General features: G+C 40.4%; 1 protein-coding gene across 1 annotated transcript in view; it reads left to right on the top strand.

Annotated features, from left to right (window-relative positions):
* The first annotated feature begins 5,469 nt into the window (after positions 1-5,469).
* The window catches only part of LOC120563704 (receptor-type tyrosine-protein phosphatase beta-like), a 60,006-nt gene continuing 40,827 nt past the window's right edge, over positions 5,470-24,648 (top strand). Inside the window, exons 1-7 of the mRNA XM_039808064.1 lie at positions 5,470-5,639; positions 11,115-14,041; positions 17,627-17,691; positions 17,747-17,904; positions 18,978-19,241; positions 20,153-20,419; positions 23,563-23,829. Of these exons, the coding sequence (XP_039663998.1) occupies positions 5,570-5,639; positions 11,115-14,041; positions 17,627-17,691; positions 17,747-17,904; positions 18,978-19,241; positions 20,153-20,419; positions 23,563-23,829 (4,018 nt within the window). The 5' untranslated portion in view covers positions 5,470-5,569. The remainder of the gene's footprint in view (positions 5,640-11,114; positions 14,042-17,626; positions 17,692-17,746; positions 17,905-18,977; positions 19,242-20,152; positions 20,420-23,562; positions 23,830-24,648) is intronic.

Genomic DNA, 24,648 nt, shown 5'->3' with positions numbered 1-24,648 from the left:
AAAGGGTTACAGAAAATGTAGTAATAGGGTGCGTTGTGTAGTAACCAACCAAAGGAATTGTTGTTTTGGAAAGGCATTTGAAGAAAACATTAAAAAATTTAAATAAATAAAGGCTATTTTACCACAAAATATTTTACTATCTTGTCTATTACATAATGCGGAGGAATTGATTACATTTTCCGTTTGGGGTTTTTAACACAAAATGCGGCAGATTATTACATAATGAAGTTATAACATTTATTACATTTTGATGTTTTATTGCAAGGCTTCTAAGCTGTTAGTAAAAGCTTTATTAATGCTTAATTACATCATCCGCCAGAGCTTTATACGCAGTTCCTTTTGGGTTGCCAGGTTGTGAACAGCTGCTGTTGTAAATCCTCTCTTTAGAGTCCAGTTCAGACTAAAGATTAGTGTTCAGACCAGTGTAAACTGTAGCCCTTGTCTTGTCTTCCATTCGACCACGCGCTTGTCGTCCTCCTGTTTCAAAACTGAAATCAACACGTTTTTGTCTCTTTTTTTCGACACTTTTGGTGCTTTTTTTTTTACGTTTAACGCTTCTTTTCACAACCATGTATAAACAACACCAACTCATAACTAGTTTTACACTCATTTTTGAAATGCATGGTCAAAAAACCTCATTTATAGGAAATTATATCTAATATTGAGTTAAAAAAGCTGAAATTATGAATTATTTAGACTAATATTAAAGGAAGATTAATCACAGAAGGGTATATGTCAACATTCAGTCGGGACACCGTTTTGAAACATTTCAATGTTTTATTCAAATGCTAAAAAATTGAATAAAACACCCAAAATTCAATGAAAGTAGAGTTCTCATCTTTTGTTGTACTTGTGAACCGCGTTGTATGGAATCATCCGTGTTATTTTTGGGTAAATACAATTAGGTAGTTAAAAATAAACCCAGATTTCTGATATAGAACGTTTGAAAACGGACCAAAGACAACACACAGTTTAGTCTCTCTGCGAGTCTCCAGTCTGCAGTGTTCTGAAAGCTGCCAGTTTACACCTATCAGTTGTTGACATTTTTGTTGATTTTTCAACGTTCTCGCCTTTTTCTTTCTGAGTTGTTGACGTCTTTTCCATTGCTTTGATCAGTTTTCATCAGCTGGTGTGAGTCAAGAAAAAACACTCTGAAACGGTTTCAACTTGTCGTGAATCTTTGGTCTGATTTGGACTTTAGGTAATAATGACGTTATACATGTTTGTAATAAATGTTTGTAATAAATGTTTGTTATAAATGTTTGACTTTATCAAAGTGAATGTAAGAATCGAGACAGAGAAATGTGAGCAGATGTTGTTCAATTTGCTTCAGTTTGTTTTTGGTCCTCTGTACCTTTCAAAATAAAAGAAATATTGTGAATATATTATATTATTATAAATATTATATAGACTGCCTCTAGGGGTCTCTCAATATAACTGGTAACATATATACACATTTTGGCATTTGCAGCATTTTTGTTGTTTTTTTTCCCGCTGTTTGCTATTCTTCTGTGTTTCTGCCGGTTTTTCAGTGTCGTTAGAAACGTGAACAGACGTTGGACATGTTGCTTCAGTTTGTGTCGTCAGTTTGTTGTTCTTCAAAATAAAAGAGATGTAAACCTGCAGCTGACAGAGATGATTCTTGGGACGTATAGAAACATCAGACAGTGTTTACCTATGTTATGGGACTTATAGAAACATCAGACAGTTTATACCTATGTTATGGGACTTATAGAAACAGAAATATCAGACAGTGTCTACCTATGTTATGGGACTTTTAGAAACATCAAACAGTTTCTACCTATGTTATGGGACTTATAGAAACATCAGACAGTTTCTACCTATGTTATGGGACTTATAGAAACATTAGACAGTTTCTACCTATGTTATGGGACTTATAGAAACATCAGACAGTTTCTACCTATGTTATGGGACTTATAGAAACAGAAATATCAGACAGTGTCTACCTATGTAATGGGACTTATAGAAACAGAAATATCAGACAGTGTCTACCTATGTTATGGGACTTATAAAAACTGAAATATCAGAGTGTCTACCTATGTTATGGGACTTATAGAAACAGAAATATCAGAGTGTCTACCTATGTTTTGGGACTTATAGAAACAGAAATATCAGAGTGTCTACCTATGTTATGGGACTTATAGAAACAGAAATATCAGACAGTGTCTACCTATGTTATGGGACTTATAGAAACATCAGACAGTTTCTACCTATGTTATGGGACTTATAGAAACAGAAATATCAGACAGTGTCTACCTATGTAATGGGACTTATAGAAACAGAAATATCAGACAGTGTCTACCTATGTTATGGGACTTATAAAAACTGAAATATCAGAGTGTCTACCTATGTTTTGGGACTTATAGAAACAGAAATATCAGACAGTGTCTATCTATGTTATGGGACTTATAGAAACAGAAATATCAGACAGTGTCTACCTATGTTATGGGACTTATAGAAACAGAAATATCAGACAGTTTCTACCTATGTTATGGGACTTATAGAAACAGAAACATAGACAGTTTCTACCTATGTTATGGGACTTATAGAAACAGAAACATAGACAGTTTCTACCTATGTTATGGGACTTATAGAAACAGAAATATCAGACAGTGTCTATCTATGTTATGGGACTTATAGAAACAGAAATATCAGACAGTGTCTACCTATGTTATGGGACTTATAGAAACAGAAATATCAGTTTATACCTATGTTATGGGACTTATAGAAACAGAAATATCAGACAGTTTCTACCTATGTTATGGGACTTATAGAAACAGAAACATAGACAGTTTCTACCTATGTTATGGGACTTATAGAAACAGAAATATCAGACAGTGTCTATCTATGTTATGGGACTTATAGAAACAGAAATATCAGACAGTGTCTACCTATGTTATGGGACTTATAGAAACAGAAATATCAGTTTATACCTATGTTATGGGACTTATAGAAACAGAAATATCAGTTTCTACCTATGTTATGGGGGCAGGAGTTTATTCCAGATCTGCGGTGCATAGAAACTAAAAGCTGCTATAAGTTGCTTCTGCGTGTTTGTTTCTGACCCTCAGGTTGCTGACTTGCTGTCAGGAAGCCTCCTCTTCCTCTGCACCGAGACACGTTTCCTCAGCCAATCAGAGCGTGAGGACCTTGAACACGCCAGACCCTGACCTCTGACCCCTGTGAGGACAGATGGATGTTCAGAGGTAACAAACTGTCATCAGCATGTTAGTTAGTCTCAGTAAACACACACGCAGCGTCTCTGCTGTCAGCCTTGTTTTATTCCAAGAAACACGAAAAGAAATATAAATACAGAAAGAAACATTGACACGAAAACAACCAAAGCATCAAAAAATGAGAAAAGAATCTACAAAACACCAATATTCACAGGTAACAAACGTTAATCAGCGTGTTCATTAGGCGTCTCTGCTCTCAGCCTGATTTTTACTTCAAGAAACTAAATATAATATATGTAAAATAATTTTAAAAAACTTTGATGAAGCATCAAAAATGCATTGAAAAAAGGGACAAGAAAAGCATAAAAACTTATGTCAGAGCGCCGAGCCTGCACCTCCAAGATTTTGTAACATGCGTGTCTGTGTGTGTGTCTGTGTGTCTGTGTGTGTGTGTGTGTGTGTGTGTGTGTGTGTGTGTGTGTGTGTGTGTGTGTGTGTCTGTGTCTGTGTGTGTGTTGTCTGGGCTTGTCAAGGTTAAACAGCATGACTTCCTGCTGAGGGTGGAACTTCCTTCAACACTTTAACACTTTTCAACATGCACACACACACACACACACACACACACACACACACACACACACACACACACACACACACACACTATTGTGATATAGTACTATCAGCTAAATGTAATTAAAGTATCCAAAGTTGAAAGACGAAACAAATGAAGATAATAATTTTCCCATTTAACTCCAAACTGCTGCTCACTGCTATTTACATGTTTTATATCCTCCTGTAAACTCATGTAGAAAGTATTTTAGAACATAAGGTTAAGATAGAGACAGGTCTGTAGGTAAAGAATCAAAGATTAATTGATCAGTTATGAACTATTCTGATAATCCATTAATCAGTCTGAGTCATATTTTATGATAAAACAGGTGAAATAGTGTGATGTCAGCGTGTTAAATGTGAATCTGTTCTAGTTTCTTCTCTCCTCTGGGACAGGACACTGAAGATCTTTGAGTTGGGGACAAAACAGTCCAGTTGTAAAGCAACTTCCCGTGTTTCATACACCGCACGACCCCAGAACGGGCTTCCTAGTCTAAAGAGGAGTCAAAGGTTATCACTCCTGGGTTAGTTCAGTTCAGTTTAGATACTTGTTCTAATCCCAACGGGTTCATATTCATTCACAGCTTTCCATAAAGTCAGTTCGAACAAACAAGCAATAGTGTTACAAATGTCGGAGGAAACAGATTGCAATAACTAAGATCCTTAAATTAAAACATTAAATAAAAGCCATACAAAAGAGACAATTACAGTTTTTTTTTTCGATTGCCTAAGCACTATTTTGAAAGCAGGGACCGCTTTTTCAAAAAGACTACACATAATTAGCACAACCACACACCCAATCAGCAGAACTCCTCAGACCCTTTGCAAAATGAAACACTCTTGCAAAAACTATACACTAATTTATAAAAAACATATATTGTTACCATATGAAACACACGTTTCATATGACTTCATTCTGTTTGAACCAGATACACACTGCTGTTGCTAACCTAAAACACTTTTAGCAATTCTACTTCTCAGTGATTAGAGTACTGTAAATGAAGTACAAACAGACATGTTAATTAAACTTTAAAAGCACTTTCACCAAACACAGTGACCGAAGGTTGCAGCTACCAATAGTTTTAGTTTTAGACGTCAGTGGAGAACAGAAATAATGCAAAACGGCCTTAAAAAGTAAAATATAGCAGTGCTCCATCCTGTGGTTGTATAAAGAAGACAAACCAACTTTCTCAGACAAACTGCAATGATGTGTGCAGAAACCCAAATTCGAGACCAATCGTAATGCAGCATAGTACACTGACTCTAACATTTTCAGAGAAGATGAATTTGCATGAATGAATAAAAGCGTTTAAAAAGAGATTAAAGGAGCCACTGGACAGGACGCTCAGCGGGAGTTATATTACTTAAAAACATTCTCCCCATCTACTGCGATCTCTCCCACAGACAAATTAAAAGAAATTCCCCGGTGTCACAGAATGACAATTCATTTTAAATCAAAATAAACAAGGGTTAGGATTAGGGGGGTAAAGGGTTCCTGTTTCTGTTTCTGGATGTTTTCTCCTGCAGGTTTATTAGAACGGAGAGATGGACTCTGGTATTTCCGACGACTCCTTCTCCGTGAAAAACCTCCACAACAATTGAATAGAAGGAAGCGCAGCTCGCTGACTCTTTCCTGCCCACAGAGACGCACTTCCCTTCCTCAGTCCTTCAGTCCTTCAGTCCTTCAGCTTCTCTCCCATTTCTCTCCAGTTTCTGTTCTCTTTCTGTTGGGTTGGTCTGCAGCTGGAAGACGCAACGCCGAGATGCCACAGAGCAACATGGACGCCCCGGTTCTGCTGCTACTCATCATCCAGATGACATCCAGCTCCGTCTGTAAGTACTGCAGAGGTACAACTGTTTGTTTGGACCAGAACCAGGGTCAGGAAAGAAGTAGGATCAAAGTTAGGAGCGGCAAACAAATCTGAATCAGAATCAGAAAAGATGAAGAACAAATCGCAATCAGAATCTGAATATAAGGGACAAAAACGCAACAAAAAAGTTTCAAAAAAAGGCGACCTGGACACATTCAAATTACTCATGAAAACACTCGTCTTCATGGTCTCACATATTATCTGCTGGTTTTATTGTTTCAGTTGCCTTTAGTATTCTAGTTTTAATGTGCTGGTTTACTGTACAGTGTCTTTGAGTACCATGTAAAGCGCTATGTAAATAAAAATGTATTATTATTATTATAAAAGTGTCAAAAGAGCCACAAAAAGGCGACAGTCTAAAAAAAGGCAACAAATCTCAATCAGAATCAGTCTGGATTAAGATCAGGAAAAGAATTAGAGAAGATGAACAAATCAAGTTACACACAAGAGACTGTTCCTCTAAAATATTACTTAAAATATTACTTAAAACTAGAGGAACCCTAACCCTTAGACCTGAGTTAAAATAACGGACCCTCCCGTTAAAACTGGTCTTTGTTTGAGTGATCTGACATCGATGAATAAAACCCAGAAATTGATCTTTTTTTAAAGATTATTTTTTGGGGGCATTTTAGGCCTTTATTCTATAGGACAGCTGAAGATATGAAAGGGGAGAGAGAGGGGGAATGACAGGAAAGGGCCGCAGTTCGGAGTCCAACCTGCGGCTGCTGAGAGAAGGACTGAGCCTTTGTAGATGGGGCGCACGCTCTACCAGCTGAGCTATTCAGGCACCCCAAAAATGGATGTTTTAATATTTGTCTTTTCACTATGAATAGAGAAGTAAAAAGTCCTTTGAACAAACTTGTTGGGGCTCAGTTCTTAATGTAAACATGAACCTGGTGCATTATAAGATATCTGAGGGTTTACAGCGTTAGTTATCTGAGGATCTCTTTTATATCCTGATAAACTGAGTGGAATATTAAAAAAAGTCAAATATTTTTAGGACACAAAAAGTTGAATATCAGACAAAAAAAAGTTTAATATTTTTAGGGGGAAAAGCAAGAATGTTTTGGAAAAAAATGTCTGAATATTTTTAGGAAAAAAGTTGAATTATTATTTTTTTTTTTAAGATTATTTTTTGGAGCTTTTCCCTTTATTATAGTGACAGTGGATAGCCATGAAAGGAGAGGAGAGAGGGGGCATGACACGCAGCAAAGGGCCGCAGGTCAGATTCGAATCTGGGTCCGTGCAGGACTCAGCCAACATGGGGCTCACTTAGTTTAATATTTTCTGGGAAAGAGTCAAATATTTTAAAAAAAGGTTAATATTTTTTGGCAAAAAAAGTCAGAATATTTTCAACAGTCAGAATATTTTGAAAAAATAGTTGGATATTTTTGTCTCTGTGGAGTTGCTTTGGGGCCAGTTCTTCACAACATTTTTTATGTAATATGTTTAATAATGCAGCATGTTACCGTTTACAGTGTCTGAAAATCTCTTTCATATGCAGATAAACTGGGATTAGTTTCCCTAACCTTTCTTTTTTATTAAGTTTATTTTGAAAAAATCCAAATCAAAGATGAATAAGAACATGTAGCTGACATTTCAGTACAGGCAAGAAAACCACCAACAACAAAACACTCAACAAACATCTTTCAAGTTTATTTTAATTGATTCAAATAAGGAGTTCCATGTTTAAAAAGGAGTAGGAGGAAGTTTTTTAAACTTTTCTGGTCCTACCCCCTTTTTCTCTTTTTGTACTTATATACAAACAATTAATTCTTTACTTATGTATACATGCACATGCATATATACATACTTACACACATATTTTTGTCTTTCTTTTCCAGCTACAACCTACCGGTGTCCATGTTTCATCTGTCAGTTAAATCAAACCGAATAATAACCGATCCAAACTAGACATAATATACAATGCTAAGAACAATACAGTCAGTACACAATACACAGAGAACCTGACTGATATCCAATCAGAGATGTAATCAAACCTAGACATTGTGAATCGCTTGTTAACGCTAGTTAACATAATACACTTGGCAGCAGCTAACGTTAGCCTAGCATTAGCTAGCAGCTGGATTGAACATGGTTAAAAGGCTGACAGCTAAACGGTGTAAAGTGTGTCTGTATTTCAGTGTAGAGGATTTCAACAGTGGGACGTTAAGCAGTCTGCAGCTGCCATTGTCAGAAAAACAACACAGACGGTGTGTTCACTTGAAACTAGTAAGCCTTGTGGTGCATTCAAAGTTATTGTAAAATACCCTATTCCCTATTAGGGTTGGGTACCGAAACCCGGTTCCACTATGGTACCGGTTCCTACGCAAACGGTAGTATTCGGACCGGATTAGAACGTGAATTTCGGTTCCTCATTTCGGTTCCGACTGAACCTCTGTCGCTCCGGACAGCGGCAGACTCTTTTTTTTCTTTCTCCTTTTTCTGCCGAGTGGCCACGTGCCCGCTCGCGGTGTGAAGTGCGTGTCCGCGCTATTCCCCCGACATGCACTCTACAATCACTGCTGATAGACGGCTTTTTGTACACGCTCTGAAACGGACGTAAAAATATTACACTTTCTCTGTAGTCTACCGTTAGCTAGCTACCATATATGTAGGCTACTTTTAAAATGGCATATTTTCCCTCTGGGCTCACCAAAACGGATGTGAAAGCATATTAACCATTCACTGACTGCAGGTGATCGCTAGTAAACATTACACTTACTCTGCTAGTCTATCGTTCAGGACAAGAGCCTGTAGCCTGGTGGTGGGGGAGGCGAGACAGCCTCCCCAAATTGTCTGCCCTTTCAAACTCATACCTGGGTGTGTACAGACCTCTTGGACACCGTCTGAGAGAGTTTTCTCCTATGCAGTAGGCCTACATGCCATAAGTCAGGAGAGGTGTCCTATCTTGCCAGAGAAGGCAAATATGGTCATTTTTCTGCAAAGGAACGGCTAAAGTTTGAAGCTGGTTGGCATACCAACTCAACAACATTTATTTTGTTGTTACTTGTTAATAGTGTAACTGTTATTTGTTAAATTATTGTAGTTGTGTGTTAGGTGACTTAGGTTTACTTATTATATATTTAAGTACTTTAAAACGTTAATATATTGTTAAATTTAAATAATTTTCAAAAAAAAAAAAAACTCCATAAAAAGCCTTTCTTTCATGTCATTTTTCAAGAATCGGTTTAGGAATCGTTTAGGAATCGGAATCGTTTTAAAAGTACCGGTTCGGCATCGGAATCGTAAAAATCCAAACGGTACCCAACCCTATTCCCTATTACCCTATTTTTTAAGTATCAGTTCAGGCACCGTTTAGACACCGGCACCGTATTAAAAGTATTGTTTTAGCACCGGTATCGGAAAACACCCAAACGATACCCAATCCTAATCAGAATCTAATCGATTCTGGAAGTCTTTGGTGATACGCAGCCATATTTAGTTTATTTATTTCTGAGCATATGATTTTCAAGTCAAGTAGAACTTCATTTGTCCCCAGAGGGGCAGTTGGGTTTGCAGCAGGGACAACAGTAATCACAAAAGATCAATCTAAATACAACATATGATAATAAATACAGTAGTAAAAAACATAATTAAAAAGTATAATTAAAGTCTTCTGTCTTACACTGATTTATTTACTCACTGGTTGATGTGTTGAAAACACAATTTAGTTTTTATGTGGAGCGGCAAAATAACAAATAAAGAACTCTTGAATGTTGAAGTTGAATTATATATTTTATATTAAATATGTGAACAATCAAGTTAATCTATTGCAACTGTTCCATAGTGTCTAAAGATGAGAGATAGAAGAATTCTTTACCAATCTGTTGATCATTTATGTGATGCAAAGACACTTTATCTTCGTTTCTAACATGATCATTTATTATTTGCAGCGCTGGAAGAAGTATTCAGATTACTGCAGTAACAGTACTAATACCACTCTGTAAATATACTCTGTTACAGTAAAAGTCCTGCAGTGAAAATGTTATTTCAGTAAAAGTCTGTAAGTATCATCAGGAGAATGTAGTTAAAGTATTAAAACCTTGTAGAAAGTGTAAAGGATCCAAACAGTTGTATGTTTAATGATGTAATCATTTGAGCTGGACTTGTAGCCGTTACATTGTTGGCTAGTTTACCTTAGAATCAAACATCAGATTTTATAAACTAAATGTATTTTGTGTGCAAAAATCTTAATGTGTAAAGTAACTAGTAACTAAAGCTGTCAGGTGAATGTAGTGGAGTAAAAAGTACAATATTTCTCTCTGAAATTTAGCGGAGTAGAAGTAGAAAGAGGCATGAAAAGAAAAGACTCAAGTAAAGTACAAGTACCTCAACATTTGGACTGAAGTACAGTACTGGAGTACATGTTCTTAGTTACTTTCCACCACTGAGTACTGGCACTTTTTTGGTCTGATTCAGGCTGTGATGATACCTGTTAGCCGTCAGCGTCCCTGGACAGGAAGTGAGTTAATGAGTGAGTTCAGGACTTCCCTCCTCACATTGTCTGTTCTCTCAGGAAGAACGTCAGCGCTGCACTTCCTCTACGAGTCTCAGCCAACATCTTTCATTTCTCCACACACCTATAATAATAAAAACCTGAAACTAAGTGACACACAGGATCGGCTGTCTCTGAAACATTTAGATCCAAACACTTTTTCTAGTTCCTATCAGAACTTTTTGATTTAGAGACAAAAAGGTGGATTTGGACACGCCCTAAACGCACCTGCGCCAGGCGCTTTACACACACAGACACACACACACACACACACACACAGAGACACACTTCGCGCCGTGTGCTTAGATCGTTAAAATAGGGCCCTAAATGTTGTTTAGAAGCAGAGAAATGCGCCGTTTCATCAAGGTCTTCTGTGCAATTGTAGGCTTTTCAGAAGCTTCGTAATCTCACCTGGAATTACAGTATCTTAGTAAAATAAATCTATGATTATGAATCCATAAATCAAATTAAGCAATTTCCGATATCTCTACATTGCTTCAAGCTAGCCTCGTTCTGATTGTTTAGCATGAAAGATAAGATCTGGGCCTTTACAAAGAGGACTTCTCTGTGATCGTAGGCCTTGCAGATGCTTTGAAAATCTAAATAGATATATATTTTTGCGAGTTAAGGTATTTATTGATTCCGCTGAATGCCAAGATTAGGGAACATGTCTTGCACATTTTTGGTATGTGTGATTTCAATAACATTTTGTTTTGTCTTTATACTCATGTAACAGTTTATACAGTCATGTGACATCCCTGCAGTGTACATATCCTGATAGCACAGGTTGTCCTGAAAAAAATGAAGTCTATAACTTGAGCTCAGGAAATGGGACCATTGAGGAGCATGTGAATGCAGCATTGGCCCTTGGCGTAGGTCTTCTAGTTTTGTGTGTTTTTGTTGCCATTTAACTCAAAAGCTTTCCTCTTCATCTTTCAGACTCTGTCTCCACCATCTTTGATTCCTCCACACATAAACCCCTGAGACTCTCCAGCACCGTCTACACCATCACAAGTCCTGCCTTAACCGTCACTAACGAGCGATTATCAGACTCTGTAAAAACCCACCGGACCACCAGACAGCTCACCAGTTCCATAGCTGACGGAGCTTCAACGCATTTGAACGACATCAGCAACCATTGGACCAGGAGGTCGCTGACTACAGACTCCAATTCTGAGGTTTCTACTTCAGTCTCAGAGCTGTCAACTTTAAACAGCGGCCATTTTGTCTCCTCCAGTCCGGCTGCGTTCACGACTAAGCAATCCACAGACGTATCAGTGAGTTTGACAGGCGTATCAAAGAGTTCGACAGACATATGGGAAAGTTTGAAAAGTCCGACAGATGTATTGGAGAGTTTGACAGATGTTGCAGAGAGTCGGACAGATGTATCAGAAAGTCAGACAGCCTTATCAGAGAGTTCGACAGATGTATGGGAAAGTTTGAAGAGTTTGGAGAGATCAACATATGTTTCTGAAAGTTCGAAGAGTCTGACAGTTGTATCAGAGAGTCTGGAGACTTCGACAGCCGTATCAAAGATTTTGAAAGATGTGTCTAAGAGTTCGACACATGTATCAGAGAGTTCAAAGAGTCCAACTGATGTATCGGAGACTTCGACAGATGTATTGGAGAGTTTGACAGACATGTCGAAGAGTTCGACACACATATCTGAGAGTTCGACACACGTATCGGAGAGTTCGAAGAGTCCAACAGACATATCGGGGACTTCGACAGATGTATCGGAGAATTCAACAGACATATCGAAGAGTTCGACACACTTATCAGAGAGTTCGACAGACATATCGAAGAGTTTGACACGCTTATCAGAGAGTTCGACAGACATATTGAAGAGTTTGACACACGTATCAGAGAGTTCGAAGAGTCCAACAGACATATCAGGGACTTCAACACACATATCGGGGACTTCGACAGATGTATCAGAGAGTTCAACACACATATTGGAGAGTTTGACAGCTGGAGATGTTCTTCAGCTCAGGAAGGATGCCCAGACGATGTCACAACACCAAAAAGTTTCCACCTCCTCTGCAGCTGTGACTCTGGTTTCCTCCACATTTACATCAGAGACAAACGCCACGGATCTTCTGGTCACCTCTTATGCTACTGTTGGATTTTCTGCTGACACAGAGTCAAACCAAGATACAAGTTATACAACACATCTAACTGCTGACAAGAACCTTTCCCCTTCATCCTCGATAACTACACGTCCACCTTTGACTGCTTACGTTCCTTTAACAGCAGATCTGACATCTACATCCATCATGTTGAAATATCCGCCATCAGCCCTGTCGACCGTTTCCCAAACTTCAGCCACAGTTTCTTCGATGCTGTCAACAGTTTCTACAGTTCAAAGTAAAGTCTTAGCAAGCACTAAGACTGATGCAGCTCCACTCACTTCTCAAACAGCCGGGACGATGTCTACAGGAAAGATTTCCCCCTCAATACTGGCACCCACGAGTCTGAAAAACACACCCACAACCATTACCAAACCCACTACAACACCGACAACCGTGACCAAACCCACTACAACACCCCCAACCATTACCAAACCCACTACAACACCGACAACCATGACCCAACCCACTACAACACCCACAACCATGACCCAACCCACTATAACACCCACAACCATGACCCAACCCACTATAACACCCACAACCATGACCAAACCCACTACAACACCCACAACCATGACCCAACCCACTACAACACCCACAACTATGACCCAACCCACTACAACACCCACAACCATGACCAAACCCATTACAACACCTCCAACCATGACCCAACCCACTACAACACCCAGAACCATGACCCAACCCATTACAACACCCCCAACCATGACCCAACCCACTACAACACCCACAACCATGACCCAACCCACTACAACACCCACAACCATGACCCAACCCACTACAACACCCACAACCATGACCCAACCCACTACAACACCCACAACCATGACCCAACCCACTACAACACCCACAACCATGACCCAACCCATTACAACACCCACAACCATGACCCAACCCACTACAACACCCACAACCATGACCCAACCCACTACAACACCTAAAACCATGACCAAACCCACTACAACACCCACAACCATGACCCAACCCACTACAACACCCACAACCATGACCCAACCCACTATAACACCCACAACCATGACCCAACCCACTACAACACCTACAACTATGATCAAACCCACTACAACACCCACAACCATGACCCAACCCACTACAACACCTACAACTATGATCAAACCCACTATAACACCCACATCCATGACCAAACCCACTACAACACCCCCAACCATGACCCAAAGCACTACAACACCCACAACCATGACCAAACCCACTACAACACCCACAACCATGACCAAACCCACTACAACACCCACAACCATGACCAAACCCACTACAACACCCACAACCATGACCCAACCCACTATAACACCCACAACCATGACCCAACCCACTACAACACCTACAACTATGATCAAACCCACTATAACACCCACATCCATGACCAAACCCACTACAACACCCCCAACCATGACCCAAAGCACTACAACACCCACAACCATGACCAAACCCACTACAACACCCACAACCATGACCAAACCCACTACAACACCCACAACCATGACCAAACCCACTACAACACCCACAACCATGACCCAACCCACTATAACACCCACAACCATGACCCAACCCACTACAACACCTACAACTTCAACAACTGTAGCCACAACAAGTACAATGCGTGCAGCTCCAACAACCAGAACGACCACAGCTGCTCCGACTACATCTACTCCTCAAACCCTGACCCCAGCCACTACACCTGTAAGTATTACTGCTGCTTTACATTTCATTCATTGTATTGTGTTTAATGTTATAGACTGAATCCCTGTGACGTCGCACCAAAACAGAAACCACGAGTTTACATACACGTCGCTACTGATTGGGTATCACGTTTGACACACCCACCAAACGAGAGAAAACATACCTCAAAGCTCTTTGCACGCTGTTGTACACCATTCTGAGGAAACATGTCGTTCAACCATGTAGGAAAATGGTGCACACTGTTTTGAGATTGAACATGCCCCTTGTTATCATGAAACTGGCCCGCTGTGGGGTGTCCGGTAAGAACTTGAATCAGAGATGTCTGTCTTTAAGTTCCAGAATATATATATTTATTAAAATGCCAGATGATTGACAAATTGAACATGAAGTTATATGTGGTCAAGACAGAGAGCGAATATTACGGCCTTTCTTGTTTATTTTACCTGTCATTTTCAGCCATAACTGTACTGTAACATCTAAAGATATATTGTTAAACACGGAGGTCCCACCTATCGCTGTTAAAATGTTCAGACTTTATGTCTATGTGTACATGGCTAAATATTGAACCACGTGCAGGCCAATTAACTACTGTTGCTAACATTGCCTCGGTTTATATATATTATTTTTTTGTGTATTTGGAAAAATAGGGTCCAGGTAGAAACATATTGAATTTATCCTTAAAATATGAAGTTGTTACTCTTTGAAGAGATTATTTCTCCAAAGTTTAACATTTTCTATTAATAGAGTCTCTGGGGGTGCTTCCTGATTGGATAACTCCAGCAGAACAATAGTTGGTTCTGATGGACGGAGCTCAGTTTGATGCTAAAGGTCGTCAGAGAAAGTGCAGGCGGGCAGGAAGGAAGGCAGGGCGGGGTGTCGGCCTGCCTCTGTTCACAGTGAAAGTCCTCAGAGTCTCAACTGTGGGATCAGTGTGACTGAGAGGCAGAAATCTGCTCTGCATTATTTTAACTATGATCTGAGACAGCATTCAGCTCCTCTTTTACCCCAGACTCAGATCAGCATGACGGGGAAGATGGATGCAGTCCGGTCTGGATGGCACCACACGACAGACTGCAGCACACGCTCCATTTGCATTATTTGATGTTTTTCTACCTTTATATTCCCTAGAGACGTTTTTCTACCTTTACATTCTCTAGAGATGTTTTTGGAGATGCTTTTCTAACTTTAGAAAGACGTTTTTCTAACTTTATATCCTCGGCATGTCTGCTCCTCTGGGGATGCACCAGCTTTACTTTTTTTCCCTTGAACGGACGGATTTAAATCAGAGGCCGCGATGTTCAGAAGCACCACAACATGTTTGATGCTTTTATTTTGGAGTGTGAATGAGGTGAGTTTAAGGATCGGTGTTTTAATGTTTGGAGGAGGAACAGGCAGATGTTAAAATAAGTGTCAGATAATAATAATTCTACTGTTTATTGATCCCCAGTGGGGAAATTACAATTTACACTCTGTGTGTTAGAAATCAATACACACAGACATGCTCAGGACCTATTCATGCACAAATGGAGAGATGTCAGAGTGAGTGGGCTGCCAGTGCTGGACCAGCGCCCTGAGCGGTTGGGTTGTACAGTGCCTTGCTCAAGAGCACCTGGAAGTGCCCAGGAGGTGAGCTGGCATCTCTCCAGCTACCAATCCACACTCTGTACTTTGGTCCGTACTGGGACTTGAACCAGCGAACCAACACAACCCAAGTCCCTACGGAATTAGCTACTGCCACCCCAGATACAGCTACGGCTGGAAGTTACGCAAAATCTCGGAAAAAATCTTACCCTTTAAGTATGAAGTTGTTACTCTTGAACAACTCGGAAGTTGAACATTTCTAGTAATAGAGTCTCTCTTCCTGCACTCTAAAATTATTAAGGTGGTTAACTTAAAAACTTAAGTTCAATTGCTGCCTTAAAAATGTGAGTAAACCTAACTTTAAGAAAAGTTGTTTCAACTCATGATGTTGCAATTTTGTTGTTGTGAGTTAAGAGAACTAACTATATTACATTTTCCATTCAAGTAAACTTGCTTTCTCTTATCAAACAAACACACAATTCTACACTATTTCAACTCAAGAAATTAACTTATAGATGTTTAATTAATGATCACTTATTGTTTGAACTTGACACTGTGAGTAATGCTAACTCATATTTTTAAGGCAGCAATTGAACTTATAATTTGAAATCAAGCAGACCACTGTTTTTAATTTGTATCCCTTATCTCAAATAATAATGACAAGTTCACCAGTTTCCTAAAAGATCACACTGAATACACTTACAACTCATTTAAAAAAAATTATTTGAACAACTGCCTGAACATATGTCGAAATGAGACCATATGTATGCTCATTAAACCCTTTGGGCTCTATCTTGACTCCGGCACGGCGCAAAGCCTGACCCAAGTGTGTTTGCTAGTTGAAGACCGTCCAGCTCCCATGTCGTTTAAATAACAAATGCTCCTGCGCCCATCTGTGGCCCATGGGCGTTCTGGTTCAGGTGCATTCTGGGCGTGTTGGTCTTACAGGGAGGTGTGTTCAGGTGCATTCTGGGCGTGTTGGTTCTGATATGGAGGAGGTCTTTTAGGTGCATTCTGGGCGTACTGGTCTTAAAAGGAGGTGTGTTCAGGTGCATTCTGGGCGTGCTGGTCTTACAGGGAGGTGTGTTCAGGTGCATTCTTGGGAGTATTGTTCTATCTGCAGTAGAGCGAGGAAGTACGCGCCTTGACCAACAAAAACCTGGTCTAAAGTCAATAACGCAGCATTTCATTGTTATTTTAACAGCACATTAGTAAAATGATAGATGATAGATAGATAGATTTTTATTGATCCCAAAAATGGGAAATTACAGTGTTACAGCAGCAAAATATCAGACACACAGCACACATACAGAATATACATGAAATAATTGGATACAATATACATGAAATAATAATAGGATAGAATACAAGAAGAAGTTGGGAATAAAAATGTACAACTACTTAAATGCTCCTAGGCTCGTACACAGCATGCACACTATGGTTGTTACACACACAGGGACACACAGCAGTGCACACACACACACACACACACACACACACACACACACACACACACACACACACACACACACACACACACACAGCAGCACACACACATGCAGAAGATTACAAATAACAATATTACGGTGCAAATCCTCCATCAAAACAGCAATGCTCCAAGTTCCAAACGCGCCTGGCTTTTAAAGGGAATGGGAGATGATCTCTGATTGGTTGGTTGCATGTTACACCCAAAACACACCTCTGATTAATGAAGACACTAAGTACAACCCTTTTGAACCATGTGCCCGGCGCACGGATCCTTTTTTCCACCGTCAAACTAGCAGAAGTGGATTTGGACACGCCCTAAATACACCTGCACCAGGCGCTGCACACCGTGGGCTCAGATTGTTAAAATAGGACCCATTTGTAACAGCATACTAAACACAAAAGTCCAAAGAAGTCGACCCCACCAACTCTGAGCAAAATCAGTCAATCAAGTCAAGGCAAAGGCTCGAGATGTTCATGTAATATTATATATTTTGATTATGTCACTTCCTGTTCCAGGCTTCCCGCTGCTCCGTGAACATCCGCGGCTGTCAGGGCGTGGTTACGCGTTTTCTGGGTGGTGGGTGCCGTTTCACAGCCGCGCTGGCGTGTCCTGTAACTTCAACTTAGCGTTTTTAGACGCCGCCGTTCGCTCCGCGTTACGCCCTGTGACCCGGACGGAGAGTCCCAGACCGGGTTCAGCTGCCGGGTCTCGGGGCTGGACCCGGGGACTCGGTACCGGGTCACCGTGGTGTCCAGGACGGACGGAGAGAGGAGCAACGTGTCGCTGCGCACAGGTCAGAAACCTTTACAAATATCCATTTATTATAATCAATAAAACTAATGTTTCTGAATAGGTGATGAAGATAACGTTACACACCTGTAACCTTTGCTTACTATTTAACCAGATAAGGGGTCTGGCTACTAGTGTAACAAAGTACAAATACAAACATAATTTTCACTTATCTGTACTTTACTTCGTTATTCATATTTCTGGAAACTTTCACTTTTACTCCACTACTTTTCCTAAATAAAATGAATACTTATACTTGCACTAAGCATATTGTTACTCGTTATTTGCAAGAAATGTTTTCATATGTTGGAGTGAAAGATTCTTCCTCCCAAAGACAAGAACATTCTGTTTCTGTTTTTCTCTTTGTTGATGCCAGACTTTGGGTACGATGTTTAAGAAGATGCAGGAACCCTGAATATTATGCCAATAAATGGTACATTTAATCAGAAGTATCAGAAAATGACTTTCGATCAGTAAATATCAGACTTTTACTCAAGTAAATCATCTAAAAGGTGACTTTAACTTCTACCAAAGTCATTTTCTGGTAAGATACTTGTACTTTCACTTAATAATTGCTTTAAAGTACTTTCTACAACAGTGTTTCTGAAACCCCTAGGGTTGCACGTACCCCAGACGCCTTCTGCTCTGTTAGAAAGGTCTGTAGAAAGACGGGCTAATATACCGTGTTAATATGAAGGAATTTTCTGTAATGATTTTTCACAGGTGTTTTTCCCTATTTAGTTTTTTTTGGGTTAACAGAAATGTCCGTTGAAGGTATAAAGGATAAACTTTTTATTTAGGACATTATGGGCACCCGGATAGCTCAGTTGGAAGAGCAGGCGCCCATATATAGAGGTTTACTCCTCGACACAGAGGCCACAGGTCCGACTCCGACCTGTGGCCTCTTGCTGCGTGTCATTCCCCCCTTTCATGTCTTCAGCTGTCCTGTAAAAATAAAGGCCGAAAATGCCCCCCAACAAAAATCTTAAATTTAGGACATTATGCATTTTTTCTACGTATTTCTCTCTTACAGTGTATGACTGGATATTAAAGTGTATTTCTGTGTCCGTCCTGCAGCGCCGGCGTGCGTCCGCGGCCTCCAGGTGGCGCCCTCCGCCCCAGACGGTCTCGGCGTTTCCTGGCGGGCCGGTCTGGGCCGGAGCGAGCGCTTCAGGGTTCTGCTGATGGACCGGGACAAGGTTCTGCTGGAGAATGTCACTCTGCCAAACAGCGCTGCCTCCGTTGAGCTGCACGGCCTGCAGCCTGGGACACGGTACACCATCACCGTGGTAACCGAGGCCGTCGGCCTGCAGAGCTCTGCCTCCAAACAGGCATTCACAGGTATTATGGGATATTCTTAAAGGGTAACTTCGTTATTTTTCGACCTGTACCCTATTTTCCTTTTGTATTTGTATCTAAGTGACTGAGAAGGCACTTTCGATGCATTAGGTGCTTTCTTTCAACGCTTTCGTAAATAATCAGGACTTTTAGTGTGTATAGAGCCAGCATATTTCCACCAGACTCCATGTAAATAATCAGGACTTTTAGCGTGTATAGAGCCAGCATATCTCCACCAGACTCCATGTAAATAATCAGGACTTTTAGCGTGTATAGAGCCAGCATATTTCCACCAGACTCCATGTAAATAATCAGGACTTTTAGCGTGTATAGAGCCAGCATATTTCCACCAGACTCCATGTAAATAATCAGGACTTTTAGCGTGTATAGAGCCAGCATATCTCCACCAGACTCCATGTAAATAATCAGGACTTTTAGTGCGTATAGAGCCAGCATATCTCCACATGTAAATGGGTGAATTAAGAGTTTATTTCAACCAAACCAGAGTGGTGATTGTTGGAACAGTGGAAAGATGAACCAAGATGGCTTTTGATAGTTTTATTTAGTTTCTGTCCACTTTGAATGAAGTGTTTTACAATGATTATTTACATGGAGTCTGGTGGGTTTGGTGATGGGGATTTCAGGGTTGTTTCATGTTAAACTTAGAATAATAATGTGAGTCTGTCAGCAGCAACAACAGAACTTTTAGTGGACTCTAACTGCTGCTGAACATTAGTCCTGTAGGGTTACATTACAGCTTGGTTCTGGTTTAATACTGGACCAGTTTCAGAGACTGTTGTTCCATCAGACACTCAGACACACAAACATGGAGACAGAGAGTCCAGGGTTCATAACAAACTAAGTAATAAAGAATATAATAATGTTTTATTATGTGATTTCCCCCTCCCCCCCAGCCCCTGGACCCGTGCAGCAGCTGCGTGTCCGCCACGCTGATGAAACCTCTGTTAGCGTTGTGTGGAGTCGCCCGCTCGGTGAATGGGACGGCTTCACCGTGGTGCTCCGCCAAACGAACGCCAGCGCCATCCTGTCTCAGAGAAATCTCTCCGGGGAGGCCAGAGAGTGCACCTTCAACATCCTGACCTCAGGATGCCTGTACACCATCACCGTCACAACCAACAGTGGCAACGTGAGCAGCTCTGCCGCTGTGACTGCCCGGACACGTATGTATTTACATTTCATATGATATTATAAATCATTTACAGGTATCAATTTCAGTAATTAGGGATGCACTGATGCATCGGCTGGAAATCAGAAATGTCCGATGTTCGCTGTATTCACAAATACAGTACTGCTTGTCGAAGGAGAGGTACCCTTTTCAAAAAAAATTGTGTACCCTTCAGTTCTGGTAGTTTTCATATTGTACCCTTTAATTAGTCAAAATTTACATTTCTGGCCTCTTAAAAAACACTTGTACTTTTAAGGGAACATTGAATGTTGAATTGTACCTGTAAGTACAGAAACATTCTTGTCTCGTACAGTGCCTTGCGAAAGTATTCGGCCCCCTTGAACTTTTCGACCTTTTGCCACATTTCAGGCCTCAAACATAAAGATATAAAACTGTAATTTTTTGTGAAGAATCAACAACAAGTGGGACACAATCATGAAGTGGAACGAAATTTATTGGATATTTCAAACCTTTTAAACAAATAAAAAACTGAAATATTGGGCGTGCAAAATTATTCAGCCCCCTTAAGTTAATACTTTGTAGCGCCACCTTTTGCTGCGATTACAGCTGTAAGTGGCTTGGGGTATGTCTCTATCAGTTTTGCACATCGAGACTGACATTTTTGCCCATTCCTCCTTGCAAAACAGCTCGAGCTCAGTGAGGTTGGATGGAGAGCGTTTGTGAACAGCAGTTTTCAGTTCTTTCCACAGATTCTCGATTGGATTCAGGTCTGGACTTTGACTTGGTCATTCTAACACCTGGATATGTTTATTTGTGAACCATTCCATTGTAGATTTTGCTTTATGTTTTGGATCATTGTCTTGTTGGAAGACAAATCTCCGTCCCAGTCTCAGGTCTTTTGCAGACTCCATCAGGTTTTCTTCCAGAATGGTCCTGTATTTGGCTCCATCCATCTTCCCATCAATGTTAACCATCTTCCCTGTCCCTGCTGAAGAAAAGCAGGCCCAAACCATGATGCTGCCACCACCATGTTTGACAGTGGGGATGGTGTGTTCAGGGTGATGAGCTGTGTTGCTTTTACGCCAAAAAGTTCGATTTTGGTTTCATCTGACCACAGCACCTTCTTCCACATGTTTGGTGTGTCTCCCAGGTGGCTTTTGGCAAACTTTAAACGACACTTTTTATGGATATCTTTAAGAAATGGCTTTCTTCTTGCCACTCTTCCATAAAGGCCAGATTTGTGCAGTATACGACTGATTGTTGTCCTATGGACAGAGTCTCCCACCTCAGCTGTAGATCTCTGCAGTTCATCCAGAGTGATCATGGGCCTCTTGGCTGCATCTCTGATCAGTCTTCTCATTGTATGAGCTGAAAGTTTAGAGGGACGGCCGGGTCTTCGTAGATTTGTAGTGGTCTGATACTCCTTCCATTTCAATATTATCGCTTGCACAGTGCTCCTGGCGATGTTTAAAGCTTGGGAAATCTTTTGTATCCAATCCGGCTTTAAACTTCTCCACAACAGTATCTCGGACCTGCCTGGTGTGTTCCTTGTTCTTCATGATGCTCTCTGCGCTTTACACGGACCTCTGAGACTATCACAGAGCAGGTGCATTTATACGGAGACTTGATTACACACAGCTGGATTCTATTTATCATCATTAGTCATTTAGGTCAACATTGGATCATTCAGAGATCCTCACTGAACTTCTGGAGAGAGTTTGCTGCACTGAAAGTAAAGGGGCTGAATAATTTTGCACGCCCACTTTTTCAGTTTTTTATTTGTTAAAAAAGTTTGAAATAGCCAATGAATTTCGTTCCACTTCATAATTGGGACCCACTTGTTGTTGATTCTTCACAAAAAATTACAGTTTTATATCTTTATGTTTGAGGCCTGAAATGTGGCAAAAGGTCGAAACGTTCAAGGGGGCCGAATACTTTCACAAGGCACTGTACCTCTATTTTTGAGTATGTATTTTCATTTGCCCATCTGCAAATAAGGGGACATGCGCAGTAGCCGATGCCTTAATGTTGCCTTCATTCCTGAGACATTTCAAATGTACAACAATTACCTGAAAGCAAATAAAAACGGAGAATTGGCCTGGAGGCAATGAGAGCACAGACAAACTTAACCCATGTTAACCGCAACATTCGAGAAGGTAAAATACTCGAGGACAGCATAGTTTACTGGCTGGTAACGTTAGCATGCAGCTAAAGACACTTCGACTTCGACTTCGACTTCTCTTTATTGATCCTTTTGGGATGACTCCCGCAAGGAAATTAGATTTCCAGCAGCAGTTTTCAGCAGCTTACGAAAGGGTAACGTTAGCTTACTGGTAGCATGCAGCTTGACTATTCCAGACACCATGTCCACTGCCGGAGTCTGAGATGACGGAGAAAAAACAGAAAATCCTCCTGTTTCCCCGAAGTCACTGTGTGACCCTTTCCTTCCCCGTATGAGTGCTCAAACAGGATTCTATGATGTCTGTGATAGGATTTATTTGTTTATCTCGGGGGAAAGAAAACAACAAACATTGGTATAAGCATCAACATCAGCCAAATTTAAATTTTACACCTCGAAAATGGTATTGCCTGATATGTTGTGTCTTTGTGTGTGATGTTGTCTGTGTGTGTGTGATGTTGTGTCTGTGTGTGTGTGTGAGATGTGTGTGTGTGTGTGTGTGGGGGATGTTGTCTGTGTGTGTTTGTGATGTGTCTGTGTGTGTGTGTGTGTGTGTGTGTGTGTGTGTGTGTGTGTGTGTGTGTGTCTGTGTGTGTGTGTGTTGTGTGTGTGTGTCTGTGTGTGTTTGTGATGTTGTGTCTGTGTGTGTGTGATGTTGTGTCAGTGTGTGTGTGTGATGTTGTGTGTGTGTTTGTGATGTTGTGTCTGTGTGTGTGTGATGTTGTGTCAGTGTGTGTGATGTGTCTGTGTGTTTGTGATGTTGTGTCTGTGTGTCTGTGTGTCTGTGTGTTTGTGATGTGTCTGTGTGTGTATGATGTGTCAGTGTGTGTGTATGTGATGTTGTGTCTGTGTGTTTGTGATGTTGTGTCTGTGTGTGTGTGATGTGTCTGTGTCTGTGTGTGTGATGTGTCTGTGTGTTTGTGATGTTGTGTCTGTGTGTGTGATGTTGTGTGTCTGTGTGTGTGTGTTTGTGACGTTGTGTCTGTGTTTCCTGTCAGGTCCGGCCCAGGTCGGTGGTCTGCGGGTCTCTAACCTCGGCAGCACTGACAGCCTGCAGACACAGTGGGAACGCGCCGCTGGAGACCTGGACTCATACCGCGTCCTGCTGGTGCATGACAGCAGCGTCATCAAGAACGAGAGCGTGCCGGCGGACGCCACCAGCATCGTGTTCCACGCTCTGAGACCTGGCGCTCTCTACCGGGTGGTGTTAACCTCGGTCAGAGCCGGACAGACATCCAGACAGACTGTCGCAGAGGGACGCACCGGTAAGACCTCTAACAGCAGAAAACAAATGGATTATTCACAAAACTAAGTTTTTATAAAGTCTACAAAACTAACTTTCTACAAAACTAACTTTCTAAAGTCTGCAAAACTAACTTTCTAAAGTCTACAAAACTAACTTTCAAAATTCTACAAAACTAACTTTCTAAATTCTACAAAACTAACTTTCTAAATTCTACAAAACTAACTTTCTAAAGTCTGCAAAACAAACTTTCTAAAGTCTGCAAAACAAAATTTCTAAAGTCTACAAAACTAACTTTCTAAAGTCTACAAAACAAACTTTCTAAAGTCTGCAAAACTAACTTTCAAAGTCTGCAAAACTAACTTTCTAAAGTCTACAAAACTAACTTTCTAAAGTCTGCAAAATTAATTTTCTAAAGTCTACAAAACTAACTTTCTAAAGTCTACAAAACTCATTTTCTAAAGTCTGCAAAACTAACTTTCTAAAGTCTACAAAACTAACTTTCTAAAGTCTGCAAAACAAACTATTTGTAAAGTTTATTAACATCTGATGATTGATCACTGATTATTACTTATTCCCAGATTAGACTGCACAGGTTCACTGCAGGTTACAAAGACGCAGAAACATAAATCTGCATATCAGTCTTTTCAAGACGTCATAACAAACAATATGACAACTTTGTGGTTAAGGAGAGACATGTCAGGTTAACAGGGAAATATTTTAACAGATATAAGCATGAAGCTTCTCCCGCTGATTACTGATAATGAGAAAATTATTTTTGTGTTACAAGTTTTGTAAAATGTTCTAATAGAATCTGCAAATGAGGCTTATCTAAAGCTAA

Source organism: Perca fluviatilis, chromosome 8 (genome assembly GCF_010015445.1).
Source record: "Perca fluviatilis chromosome 8, GENO_Pfluv_1.0, whole genome shotgun sequence".
NCBI lineage: Eukaryota > Metazoa > Chordata > Actinopteri > Perciformes > Percidae > Perca > Perca fluviatilis.
The sequence above is the reverse complement of the archived record's forward strand: the minus strand, read 5'-3'. Positions and strand labels throughout refer to the sequence as shown.